A 15,176-nucleotide genomic window follows, 5' to 3' on the forward strand; every position below is an offset into this window, starting at 1 on the left:
AAAAGTGCTGTAACTGCCAAGGCACTCAAGTGGCTGATTACACATGATGTTCTAAATTTCCTCATAACCAACAGACTATAGTTAATAAGAAAGCTCGTAGAAGCATTATAGTATCTAATCCTTGGAAAATCCCAGTTAACCCAAAGAAAAATATAATAAATGAAACTTCTAATTTTAAGACCGGAAGGAGAACAGAGCTACAAAAAAAATATTCATCCTAGGGAACTAAATATAAATCCTATTCCGACAAATCCTAAACCAAGAGCCCAGATAAAGGCTTCAGTTGAGTTTGAAAATTATAAAAGATGCAAACAACATGCTTAATGGCATGAATTTATCGGATACAACAAAAAATATTGCAAAACGTATATTTGAAACCGAAGTGGCAAAAATTCTATTGACAAACACTTATAGCTTTTTCGAACACTTGAAGATGCTTTTAATTCCTTTATAAAGAATATGTCCTTTTATAACTAAATATTATAAAACGTCTCAGAGCAATTCTTGGTGTATATTATTGCGTGCATACGGGTTCGTAATAAGTTGAAAGCATACAGGTCCTCTGTGTGCGATGTCAGTCCGATGATTGGACCTCTGCCGCCAAAATTTAAAGGAAAAATTAATCGCCAAAACAGTTGCCAGCTTGGCGACATAACAATTTACTCAATGTCAAATACACTTGCCCCTGTATTCTTATTTTTCCTGCACAGTATCCTTCCTCTAGATTTTCATGTTACATTATCCAGAAAAATACAACAATTTCACTAAAATTATCTATATACGTACAAAAATAGTAACAACATATTATCTAATGTTAACAACATTAGCAAGTCTTGGCTTGCCTTCTATGAGTATTTACTATTATTCTATTACTCATTTGTGGCTACTCTCCTAAGGAACTTTTTATGAATATTCTTTTGTACATTTTATGGATTTCTGATAATGAAAATTGTTTAACCCACATAATTTTCAATAACGTTTATTTCGACAGGTATAAGTGCCTCGAGCACAAGCATTCTGTGTCGAATCATTCTATTCCGATGGCGATATAAAATTATGATTGTGATGCATATGATGTTCGGAATCTAAAACGCTCTAGGGCAAGGCTTCTCAAACTTTCAATATTTGCGACCCAATTTTCAATCATAATTTTCATCTCGTCTCCCATACAATAACAAGGTACTGAATAATGTATTCTGACGCTAAAACTGCAATACGACCTTCATCATAAACCGTGCAAATTATCAAGATAAGTATTAAATTTTGCATATGCTACTTTTTAGTAATTAGATAGTTTAGGTAAGTTGCTTTCATGTAATACGGTCAGTATTATGTTACTTTTCCTTTCTATATTGGAACAGATTGCAAAATAAATTTTAATTAAATATTTATTTCCTCAATCATCCATTTCTAAAAGTGAAAATGTCATTAGAAAATTAGTCTAGTCTCTGTTGTTCTGTATCCATCACATTCGGCATTCTCGTGGACATCTGAGCAACCTATCGAACGTCTGCGCAAAATGTGTATAAATACTGCACCTCGTGCAATTCCAGTCAGTTGCGGTCGAGTCAATCCTTCTATTGACACCGAATCTATCTTGAATCTGCATTTCGTAATTTATGCGTTAATTGCAATTCACGGTAACAGTAGTAGATTTAAATAATTCCATGGATAAATTTCGAAGTCGCAAGTGAACATTAGACGCCAATAAATTTTGGGTTTACCACTACTGAAGTAAATGAAGAAGAAAGGCCCTTGTGTGTTTATTTGCTCAAAAATGATGGCAGCAGACGGTATGAAACTTAATAAACTTGAACAACATTTTGGAAACGCTTCACGGTGAATACGTTAACAAACAACGAGAATTTATTTATTTAATTTTTGAATTAAATGAAAACCAAAAAACATTTTTAAAAAAACTTTGACTGTGAATGAAAAAGCTTTACTTGCTTCTTACAAAGTCTCAAAATAGCCAGATGTAAAAAGCAGACTTGCAGTCCATACCTCTATCAAATGATAATACTGTTACGAATTTGGCATTTAAAAAGCTAATGTTAGTTCAATTATAAATTAAATGGTTTTATTTCTCGCGTCGTGCAGCGCGTGACGAATATTAAAAGAAAGCTAAGCCAGAAAATTGAAAATACAAGAGCGCGTGCATTAAATAAATAAATATCTCTTTTTGATTTCGAGAAAATACTGGAAAATTCTAGCGCGTGATTTTAAAATCTTATAAAAGGAGGAAAACATCTCAGTTTGTTGTAGTTGCTTAGTTTGTTGTTGTTTAGAAAACAGCTCTTGTTGATTGTAGCGAATTCGCGGATTAGCTTTCTTTAGCTGTTTTGAATTACGTTCTATTGAACATTTGAGTAGTTAAAAGATAACTACTGTGAGATATTGTAATACTGCATGATAATTTGAGAAGATTTAAGCATTTTTGTTGTGATAATAATAAATTTTTTTCATTTTTCATCGCACTTGTGCATTCATTTCGTAACGAACCCGTACGCACGCAACAATTTTTTAAAAAAGGGAAAACATATAATATCCCAATTTTCTTCAGTGTTCAGATGAGTGATAATCTTGTAATTAAAAGGCCTCCAAGTCGATTTTTAGCTCTTTGAATTACTGATGATGAAAATAGAACTGTTTATATGTTCTTGGGGATTGGTGTCACAGAAGCCTTTAGTGCCAAGTCTCCTCTTATCCATGTAGAAGCAATCTCTTTCATTCCTGCTAAATATCCCACTTCTGACACCAAAAATTGTTGCGTGCGTACGGGTTCGTTACGAAATGAATGCACAAGTCCGATGAAAAATGAACAAAAATTTATTATTATCACAACAAAAATGCTTAAATCTTCTCAAATTATCATGCAGTATTACAATATCTCACAGTAGTTATCTTTTAACTACTCAAATGTCCAATACAACGTAATTCAAAACAGCTAAAGAAAGCTAATCCGCGAATTCGCTACAATCAACAAGAGCTGTTTTCTAAACAAACTAAGCAACTACAACAAACTGAGATGTTTTCCTTCTTTTATAATATTTTAAAATCACGCGCTAGAATTTTCCAGTACTTTCTCGAAATCAAAAAGAGATATTTATTTAATGCACGCCCTCTTGTATTTTCAATTTTCCGGCTTAGCTTTCTTTTAATATTCGTCACGCGCTGCACTGCACGAGAAATAAAACCATTTAATTTATAATTGAACTAACATTAGCTTTTTAAATACCAAATTCGTAATGATACTGTTGCCCGTCAAATCGGTGATATAGCCGAGATGGTACAGCAGCAGCTTTTTGGGAAGTTGCGTGACAAATTGTTTTCAATTCAACTTGATAGGGCAACAGATGGCAGTTAAGATGCTCATTTTATGTTCATTTCACATATGTTCGATTTTGTGATGGTATGTCAGCAGCAGAAGAACTACGTTTTTGTAAACCAATAAAACTCAAAGCAACAGCACTAGCATTATTTGATATTTTAGATAATTTAATAAACAAGGCAAACAAAAAGTGGAAAAATTGTGTCGGAGTATGCGCCGTTGGTGCTCGTACAATGTCTGGAAGATTCCAAAGTATCCAAGCACTTGTGAAATAAAAATCTCCACTGTGCATTTGGACACATTGCATGATCCACAGAGAAAGTCTGGCTTCCAAAGAAATGAATGATCAAGAAATGGTCTGAATATTGAGCCAATGACAGTTGTATCCGTAGTAATTTACATAAAAATGAGACTCCCCAAATCAAAAGTCTTCTCTGTACTTTGTAAAGGGGGCATTCCCCACAGTTTGAGAATCGCTGCTCTAATGCAAGCCTTGATGTACATATGATCAATGGGCAGCAATTATTTGTTGTCTTAATTGCTTATATTACTTACTACTGTCGAAGTGTAAACTCTGTGAAACTTGTAAAAAAAAAAGAAAGAAAAAAAAAATTCCCCCCCCCTAACTTCAGGATTTATCATGATGGGAATTCTTTGAACTGACATGATTCACAAAAAGAAATTATTCCACAATGATACGTGCAACAAGCATCCTAATGACTGCACTATTCCAATCTGAAATCAACAAACTCGCAGTTTGAAAGCAGGGTGTTGCCAATGCCAGAAATAAAATATTTTTGTTTGCCTCGTCCGGCAGTATTGTCATTCAGTAAAGCCTAAGATATTTAATCTGGAAGATTATTGAATAACAAACAAAGCGATTTAAAAGCAACAAATACTGTTTTTTTTAAAGAATTTTCAATATGGCTGACTTAAATGCATTAAAATGAGGCATCTACTGAAAAATATTAAATATGTTTATCAAATTACACTAGCTGGACCCGTTAAAATCATCCCCCACTTATTTTTTCCCTGATAACTGTTTTATGCGACTGGTCACTCGAGTGTTTAGTTTTTAAAGAATTAATATACTGAATATAAAGCAATGTATGGCAACCCCTAACACTCAATTGGAAATTCTAAAGATATGCTGTTTTTAAATATTTTGTGATTTTGTTGTTACTATTCAACAGCAAAACCCGAAAAACACGATAATCTGGATCCGAAAAAACAAAAAACACGATACGATGCCGCGTAAGTCCGAAAAACACGATACTTAATATAGTTAAACACACAAAAAGTTAATAATAATAATAATAAAAAACAAGTCATCTTATTAAGAAAACTGAACACTGATATGATAAACTGAGCAAAGACTGAAAAAAATAGAAAAATGTGTTCCACCATTTAACGCTGTATCGGAAATTCTAAATATATGCTGCACTTAAAAAGTTTGCAATTTTGCTGTGGAAATATATGTGGCATAAGTGCGAAGAAAGCAGTTAAAATTGCACCAGAACTCTCAGTAAGTTGTAATTCTAGCTGGAATGCTAAATAAAAGGGCTTTGGAAATATTTATATTAATGACCTCCCAAAAGCACTGGAGGACGCTGATGACAATTTAGTTTTTTGGATCTAGGCTCTCAGGGAGAAACCAAGTCACATGATAGGTAAAATAAATTTTGCAATGATTGATGTGACGAAAATGAGATGGAGATCAACAGTGAAAAGTGAGTGTACACGGCTACACTTGGAAAGTATGTGTCGAGGCGGTTACTTCAAAAGTGAAAGGCAGATTAAGGATTTTGAAAAGACTAGATGCGAAGTAGGGTTGCAGCAGAGACACTCTTGATGTAACGTTTAAAATGTATATTACACCTGTACTATTGCTGCGAGCTTCTTATAACATGTAGTATAGAGGTAATGATTAAGTTGGAAGCTGTTCAAAATCAAATCTTGAAACTAATTACTGGTGCAGTAAAAACAACTCCAATCCAGGCTATGTTTCTGCTTACCGATAATAAACCAATAGAAGAGATTATTGAGGAAAAGGCCCTGTGTCTTTCTGAAAAATTAATTCGTCTTCCAGGTAACATCTACTGGAGAAATTATAACAAAAACAAAAGATTGAAAACTCAGGCAGGTCCTATTCAAAGAATCCTGACCATAAGAGAGATTCGATATCCCAGCTACTGCTGAAATTTTCTGACCTTTATATGTTTTCAACTGTATTGTCTGCAATGATCAAATTTTTTTCCACATCTTCCATAATTTTTCAATTTGCAGAGAGCAAAAAAATTCAGAGATTTATCTTATAAGCAACTTATAGTGGTATAGTATATTTTTAGAGCTATTTCTTTCTTACTTAAATTAAACAACCCTTCCAAAATTTATTCTACAGATAAATAGCTTTTCGTTTAGACTTGCACATGGTTTATACTTTTTGACCTCAACTTTTTAATTGCATTACATGTGTTTGCCATCGCAAAAATGATACAAATTTATATATACTGGGGGCATTATCTCCAGGGAAAAAAAAAACATAAAATATTTAAAGCAACTCAAATTGTATATGCTAAATTAAGAAATTATCATCTATTAGATCTCTTATTTACATATTTCAAACAAATATCTGATCTGAGATATACCCCTTTTAAAAATAAAGCTGTTTCAAGCTTTGAACAAATAGGTTTAACATTAGATTTCTAAGATTTACATACACTTAAATCAAATTATTACTAACTATCTGTTTATATATTAGATTTGCTTTCTTGTTTCTTATTCTTTTATATTTTATCATAAAACTTTCAGCACAAGTGGCAATACAATATAAAAAATAAATAAATAAAAATAAAATAATAAATTTTATACTTTCTACACTTAAAAATTTTTTCTAATTTAAATTTACAAAAAATGTGTACACGCAATATTAAGATGTCTTTTACAAAAGATGAAACGATTTTTCAGATCCAAAGTGTCATAAATCGTTAAATGTTTTAAGCAAATAAATTTAAACAATAAACACACAAAATAACCAAAAGCAATATTTCAAATACATTATGCACTTTAAATCTGCGAACAAGGAATACTAGGGAACATTTTTAAGAGTAAACTGATATTAATTCAATAATTAAATATAAGATTATTAAAAATGAATGAACCTTTCAAATCTGTAAATGATTCTTGAAATTTTTATTACATAAATGATTACAATCTATTAAAAAAAAACTTACACATCTGTACATGCAGGCTACAAATAATAAGAGAAAAGGATCAATATGTGTGTTACAAAATTTGGAAAGCACTATAAGCTAGATCAGAATAAAAAACAGTATTACTAATTCTTCCTATTTAAAACTTTAATACTTATATAAAAAATAACCATTTTCTGATATACTGTAACTATGTCTTTTGGTTTTAATACTGTAAATGTTTTGACTAGATTGCTTACATCCTTTATAGTACGTTTCTGCAATACTCTACAATTAATTCATCACTTTTAATTTCAGAATTGCACAGCTATTAATTATTTATTATTTAAATTTGTTGTTTAACAGATATAAAAAATTTGTTGCTGTGTTTAATACTCAAAACTACATTTTTGAAAAACATTTCTAAGAAATTCCGTCATAAAAGATTTTATTTATTTAAATTTAATAAATTCACTATTATTAGAAAATTATTCAAATGAAAATTTTTCTCAATATGCCACAGCAGATTTCTTCAACAGACAAATTTCTTTTGAAACAATGAATTCTACTTCCAAAAAACACCAATAACATCACACTGAGCTTAATATGCTAGACAACAAACAAAAGCATCAGCATTGACAATAAACAGGCCTTTCCACAATACGCCACAATTATTTATATGACACTAAAATAGCATATAATGAATACTAAATACATTTTTCATTAGTAAATGGTCCTTTTAATGTGCTTTTAATAAACTGTCATCTACGAAAGCAATATTAAGGTTCACCATGATATAAATAAATAAAGCCTGCTTTTGAAATTTTAAAACTAAACAAAAAAAAAAAATAATTCTAATAAATAAAATCTGACGTAAAATCATGAGAATCTACTTACTACAAGAAAATTCACAATTTAACAGTTTGGAAACATAATTCATGTAAAATAGATGAAACACTCCTATGATCCTGCATTTTAAACTTATCTACATGGTTTTGATCCTTTTATCTCTATTCATTTTTTGTCTCGTCATTTAGCAGCAGGCAAACGAAAATGTGTGTTTAATGGTAACCTATAACGAGACTACAAATTTTTAGAATTCTATATTGACAATAATAATGAATGTGTTTATTGCACATTTTGTACTGCAGAATTTTCTGTTCACATAAAAGAAAGGGTGACACTGAAGACCACATGAAAACAGCTAAACATAGAATTGCTATTAATGCTATTGCTTGAACAAACATACACCAAAGATGGGAAAAATAACAGTGGTCTGGTGCATGCTGCTAAAGAAGCTACATTTTTGTATCATACTGCTAGACATGAACTCAGTTTGAAAACACCAAACTGCATGCCTAAACTGGTTAAAAAGTTATATGACCCAAAATTTTCATTTGCTAGAACCAAAATCGGGGCAATTATTGTTAACTTTATTACACCATTTATATTTGATAATGTGTTGTGTTCTTTAGAAAAAAAAAAACATTAATATGTAACAGTAGCAATGGATAGCTCAAAGAGAAGTGAAGTAAAATTTGTTCCAACTGTTGTAAGATATTTCAATCTGAAGAAGGAAATTCATGTTAAACTTTTAAATTTTATGAAGTGTCAGGAGAAACTGCTCAAATTTGGACTCGGTATCTTTTGCACAGTATGAAAAAATACAAACTTGAAGAAACATTCGTTTGTTATACTGCTGAAAACATTAAGAGTAATTTTGGTGGTGTGAAGAGAAAGAGGAATGAAAAGTATTCAAGAAAAGTTCAAAGTGATTTTGATAGACTAATTTAGGAACTGGTTGCTTAGCTTGATTGCACTTAATTCAGTACAAACAGCATGCGATTCTCTACCCCTGTACACAGAAGTTACTGTTATAAAAAATTATAAATATTTTCACATACATATAGCATGAGCATTGAAACTTTAAGATTAAAAAAAAAAAAAAAAATACTATCTCCTAAGAAGCACAAGGTACCTTAGTTTGTTATTTGCAATAGAAAGAATCCTTTCCATTTTTTGATGGCCTAAAATCATACTTCTTACATTTTGACATATACCCAAAACTATTATTTATTTATTTATTTATTTTAAATCTAGAAAGTGAACTGTTTTTGAAATTTTCATATGGTACTCTACATTTGTTTCACAATGCAGTTCTGGAATTGGAAGCTAATTCTATCACAACAGAGGCATTTCAGACACATTCTGAATTAATTTGTCAAGTTCAGTAAGAAAACCCACACATTTATACCATTTTCTGTCAAAGTATTGCTAGCACTCTAAAAGAAAACAATAATATTACATGAACAAAAATTCTTCTCAAATGTAGGCAATTTTTATAATTCTAGTATCCAATACTTAAGACTTGTGGAGAACCAGTTTTGATAAAGTACCAGATACTATTGAAGAGAAGTGAAAAGCAATTTTTAAGGTATTTTAAAAGACTGATGTTTCATATGTTATAATATTTCTAAAATGGTTAAGTTTGTGGTGTCTTTGCATGGTAAATCTGTTTCAGTTGAGATAAATTTTGCCACTTTGGGGAACATTTGGCTTGCAGAAAAAGGCAGACTTTAAATATTTATTGTTAAACATCTGCTAAATGTTAAAATTAATTCAGAATAATATAGAAAGATAAGAATTCAGAAAAATACAACTGAATAAAGTTTAATGTTACAGTAAACGTTTAAGACTTTTAAGTTATTTCAAAACTATGTCCTGTGTTAGACAAAAAAAAAAAAAAAAAAAAAAAAAAAAAAAAAAAAAAAAATATGGTAAGCCTAACAGTTGCCAGAGTTTATCATATTCTGAAAATTTGGAAATTTCTATTAAAGTGATTGCATTAAAATATAAGTATTCAATGAAGAACCATATAAAACTTGCTTATTATTGTTCATACACAGAGCTCAGAGAAAGAAAAATATCAGACAATCAATCAACTAAGAAAGAAAAGGACAGCTAACTAATCAATCAACAACTAACATTTCAAAATTAATACATCATTTAATTTTTTAAAACTAAGGAGGAAAAAGGAAAATAATAATGCAGAAATGTCAATGCTAACACAATCAAAGATTAAAAAAAGGGGGGAATGGGAAACGGTTTTAATTCAGTATTTTTTAATTTGTACTTAAATTTGTGTTATGAAAGGCAAAACTATTTTGCAAATATTTGTCACTTATATATTTATACTCAAACTATAAAATTGCTCTAGTGATACAATTCCAACTGAAAGAAACCTTATATACTCCAAACAAAAACATCTACAGATAAGCCCATTGAATGTATGAAATGTAAAAAAAAAAAGTTTTACTAATCAGAATGTTCATAAATAATTTGCATACTTTTTATTTTAGATGATGTATTACTATTATAATATTAAAAAATGTATACAAAAACATGTATTATATTTATACCAAAAGACCCCAATGTATTTCTGATCAAAAAGGGTTAATCTCTTTGCTCTTAGGTTTACATCTTCCAAAACTTAATTTAAAAATCTTAATATGAGATATTTATTTTATTTCAAATTTCGAACACAAAAGATATCATTATTTTAAAAAAATTAATCGCAACCAATCATTGATTTGCATTTAACTACAATGTAGCAAAAACAGAAGTCCTAAAAACAGGGCTCTTCTTAAATTCGAAGAGAATTTTTTATATATTTCTAATTATAATTTTCAGAATGAATAAGCAATATTTAATATTTACTTAACACACAATTCAAATGAAAAGTCTAAAAATGTGACTTGTAATAAAGTTAAAATCCTTAAATTAAAAAAAATATATAATTTAAAATTAAAACATGATAATTAAAGTCATTAGGAAATATGGAAGATTTTCTAATTATAAGGCAAAATATACACTTTTAAATAACAAAATTGTAAAATTATAATGAAAAGGGAACAGTATCATAAGATTACTTTCAAACACCATGAAAAGATTTAAAGAAAGTCAGCTTTTCAAGCATCCATAATGAATATTTAAAAGAAAACAGAAATTATTACAACAGTTTTTCAAATATAACAGCCAATCATATAAGAGCCAGTCTTAATGTTGCATTATTTCTTTCTTCACCTTGGCATAGCTCTTCTCTTTTTTCGAAGAAGTCGATCTTTTATGGAAACTTTTTGTAATAAATTGTAGGCTACGTATTCACAATAATAGTCAGTAAAATAAGGTACGTAAAATGATCTCAAAAGTCTGTGTGACCTAAAAAAAGGAAAAAAAAAGATAAAGCAATTACTTATTTTTTTACAGTTAATAAATTACAGGAAAATATACAATCAGAAATAACCTCTGAGAATCAAGAAAAGGTATGGAAGAAGTAATGTTCCAGTTCCTGTCTTTAGAGTATCTTGGTTCCAAAGAAGAATGATTTGGGTAATCAGAATCAACTATATAATCACATAACCTGATGTCAACCTAAAAGAGCATATTGTGTTATTAGCAAAATAAAAATAAGTTTGCCACCTATATAATAATTTTTATGTTAAACTGAATTATGAAAAAGCATATAAAACTTATATCTGGAAGGGGGAAAATAACACTATCCATACATAAAATTATGCTTAATACTTTTTTGTACTATTAAATGATTTCATTAATTTTAAATTTGTCATGAATTACTTGTAATTCATTTTCTCATGATTTAACAGTTTTCTTGATTACTTAAAAAATTAACTGAAATTTATGTTAATATATATGAAATGATTTAAATTATCAATTTAGAAAGGGTGAAAGAAAGTATGAACAAATAGTAGAACAATCTGTTGATAACAAAAAAGGTCTACTTTTGTGTGAAAGTAGTCCCTTTTTCTTGCAGATTAGCTATTTGTGAATCCAATACAGACAAATGACCTCATCATTATGCACATAATTATACAATAAAACATTAATAAACTAATTTGTCAAGAGATATCACAAATTAACCAAGAAAACTACAGCCTTTATTCTATAAAATTACAAATAATAATTATCTAAAAGTATTATCTTTGTTTAAAGCTTTATCAATAGCATGCTTTAGATTATAGGCACCAAAAATTAAATTAGAAGAAATACTAAGTAATCTTACATATCTTGAATGCTCTTCCAGATTTTGGTCATTCATATCTAAAGGTATGATCTTAGTTGCATTTGGTAAATCAGAAAATGGTTTAGGTAGCTGGCCTTTGAATTCTGATTGTAAAAATTTCAAGTTCCACCTAAAAGTATGTGTTGGAATTTTTATTTATACAATGAAACACATTTTAGTTTACAAAAAATTAGTCTCTTATGTAAGTATAAACAAAGTTCCATTTAATCTTATGTAAACATATAACTCATTTTTTTTTCAAAAAAAAATAATAATTTTCTTACTTTTCAGGTAAGAAAAAACTTGATGGAAATCTATACCATTCTTTCCCTATGCATACATTTACTGGATATTCTGGAGGAAGTGGATGCAAAGTTTCATCAAGTGATAGCCTACTCAGTTCCATGAATGTTTCAATTGGTGCACGGTAGCCTGATAAGATACATTGTTAATACCATTTAAAGTCCAGAATTTATAGATATATATATATATAAACAACAGCATGATAAAAATCTTAATTTCTTCAAAGATAACTTGACTGTAATGCTTTCAATATGCCAGTCTGTCTTTACTAATTTACTATTCACTTGTTTTATTAAGAAATGACAATACACATGTGGTTTTGTCCAATAAATAAATGGAATGCATCATAGGGTAGACAATTTTTCTTATTCTTTCTACGAAAGCATATTTGAAGAAATTCAGGAGAGGGAAAAGGAGGGAAAAAAACTTTCTATGGAGAAAAAATGTACATGTAAAAAAAAAAAAAAAAAAAAAAAAAAAATTATGACCAAAATCTCTACTATTTAGATATCTTTCCTGGCATATTTTTCATACCATTACTTTACAATCATGGTCATAGCTCTTCATTTCAATTTACGAAGGCTCATACAAATCTCCCCTCCCCTTTTTTTAGAGTTAAACACCAAAAACCTATTAATGCTATCACAGAGTTCAACAGTCGGTAAAATAAGGTACGTAAAATGATAAAATAACACAGTACAAAAGCAATAACACAGTACTATTAAAAACTTTAATATCTTAAACAGGATGCAAAATTAAATCCCCCCCCTCTAACCATTTATAGGCATTGGCCTCTACTAAGGCCAGAAGCTGTGGTCTCTTTATTATGGAGGCACCAAACAGGTGGGCCACCTTTGTCTCCTACGAAGGGACATACAAATTATATCCATGCTTTCTCTGGGATTCAAAACCAAGCCCTTTGTTACTACACTGAGTCACTAGCCACTTCCCTGTCTGGGCCATGCAATATTACGTAAATATATATCCCAATAATCCAAACATCTCCTCAATGGCCAGACACTTGAAAGTTCTGCATTAATCAAGAATTGTGATTGAAATGGTCAGTTATTTAACTATCTCATCACTGAAAGCAATATCTAGGATGCAGTGCAGGGACAATTGATATTCCATCAATCAAACCCACTTTCTTAGTTTAAAATTAGCAGTCTGCCTCTGTTGACTGCCATACTATTCCAGAAGGCAAATGTGGGAAATCATTAATTCAAACTACTAAAAATTTCAAAGAAATCTGAATTCTGAGTACTCTCTCTCTCTCTTTGGATTGGGATATATATTCTTTTATGATGAAAAGAAACCTTAAAAATGCAATTAACTATTACACAGATAAGCCAACTGAAGTGCTACTGCACATCTTTGAACAAAAAATAAAGCAAAAATATATCCCCTGCCCCCCCCCTAAAATCCTCAATTATATGATCAGTAGGAATAATACCTCAGTAGAGAAATACATCCAATGGGTTATACAAACATTCTTAAGCAATAATACCTCATTTCATTTTAACACTCTTTGCCATTATTTTTATTTTAAAACTAAACAAATTCAATCTTAGACTGATATTAGTTTTATAGAAATAATCTATTCATTCTGAGGAAGACTGGCACGAGGAACAGTCTTTATATTACATTCCAGGAAAACATAACTGAAATAATATTGTCTCAAAAGAAGGAAAAATTAAAATCCTCTTTCATTATGTCATAAATCCTTCCATAATTTTAATGATACTCAGAAAAAGATAGATATTGGTCATACATATTGTTAAGTTTTATATCAAATAACTTAAAATCACCTAGTGGAACCTCAGATCATAAACTCCTCACTTCACAAACAATTCAGTTCCTGAATAAATTAAAATAAACCAAAACTGCATCAGATGACAAATGGCATCTCAAGTTATGAAGACTCAAGTCAGCAATATATAACTTTCTAAAATATTTTGAGGCTACCTATATCATATATTTAACCCTTAGGACTTTCTGGAAAATTCTTTTAATATTTTCAATTGTTTAACTCTCATTAATAAAGCATGACAGCAAGTGACTTACAGGATTATAACTGGCCTATAAGAAATTTAAACCAGATTGGGTTAGCAGATACTAACTATGACCACTTTGAAACTTAAATCCTTCTTTGTTATGTATGATATTGTGTTTCTAAATAAAATCATGGGCAATGTTAACAGTGAAAACTAGTGGCATACCTGGGGGGAGCAAGAGAGGAAATCTGTCTCCGACCGCAACATCCAAGGGGTGCCAAACTGATGTTACAAAATTTTAGAATGAAATATTTGCTATTCTTGAAAAGCATGACGAAGGAGGAGATCTTCAGCTGTCCCTGGACACAGGATACCATAGCTACAGCTTCGGTGAAGATGTAGAGAAGTAATAAGAGTACCATAAAAATTAGCTTAACAAGAAAGAATTTGAATAAATTCAGAAGCAGCAACAAAAGGGTACTGTGTGGACGAGATGTCTTCAACAGATGATGACCCTCCCTTCAGAAAAATATCTTTGCTCCCTGATTTACAAAATTTATGTAATCTGGGATAAAATGAAAGTTTATGATGTTTTTATGAAAGAAAATTTCATATCCAAACAATAACATCTTTCTCATCACACTTATTCCATCTTCATTGCACGCTCTCCTTGGCACAAGTACAGTAAAATTAAATTAAGTTTTCATTTATTTTATCTGTTTAATATTGTGCTTATCTTTTTTATATTTATGCTAGCAGAAGTACCCAATGCCAGTTAAGTTAGATTGAGAGTAATGTATTATTTTATTCATGACATCACTTGAAACTTCATATAATAGCATATTACATGTCATAAGGAATATGATGCATCCTTGTAATGCATAAAAAATTATAAAGTAATATTCAATACATGTACCACAATTGACTACATAATCATATAATCATATGGTATGTATACCCATATGACATATGGACCATCAGCAAAAATAAAAACAAATACATCACCATTTTGAGCAAAATGAATTATTTTGAGCTATGTGGAACCCACATAAAAATTTTAATGGAAAAATAAACTAATACTCTCTCATTATGTCAGCAACAATGGCAGGTAACCATTGCTGCTGATATGGCTGTGATGTTGTTCCTGATATCTGCACTGTTGTCACTCAGAAAAATGAGGGTGAAAATTAATGGTTTAAGTGTTTTCTCTGATTTTATTTATTTATTTTATTTATTTATTTATTTTCCCCCTTAAAGTGGACATTGACCTCTTCCAG

The 15,176-nt window shown here is 30.0% G+C and overlaps 1 protein-coding gene across 1 annotated transcript in view; it reads right to left on the bottom strand.

The window, feature by feature from the left end:
* Positions 1-6,508: 6,508 nt before the first annotated feature.
* Positions 6,509-15,176, bottom strand: part of Alg9 (alpha-1,2-mannosyltransferase Alg9) — a 64,035-nt gene continuing 55,367 nt past the window's right edge. Inside the window, exons 13-16 of the mRNA XM_035358759.2 lie at positions 11,887-12,034; positions 11,603-11,732; positions 10,826-10,953; positions 6,509-10,740 (exon numbers count right to left, since the gene is read on the bottom strand). Coding sequence (XP_035214650.2) covers positions 10,602-10,740; positions 10,826-10,953; positions 11,603-11,732; positions 11,887-12,034 — 545 coding nt within the window. The 3' untranslated portion in view covers positions 6,509-10,601. The remainder of the gene's footprint in view (positions 10,741-10,825; positions 10,954-11,602; positions 11,733-11,886; positions 12,035-15,176) is intronic.

This window comes from Stegodyphus dumicola, chromosome 10, assembly GCF_044657685.1.
Source record: "Stegodyphus dumicola isolate Sdum_Otavi_A_Nest chromosome 10, ASM4465768v1".
Lineage (NCBI taxonomy): Eukaryota > Metazoa > Arthropoda > Arachnida > Araneae > Eresidae > Stegodyphus > Stegodyphus dumicola.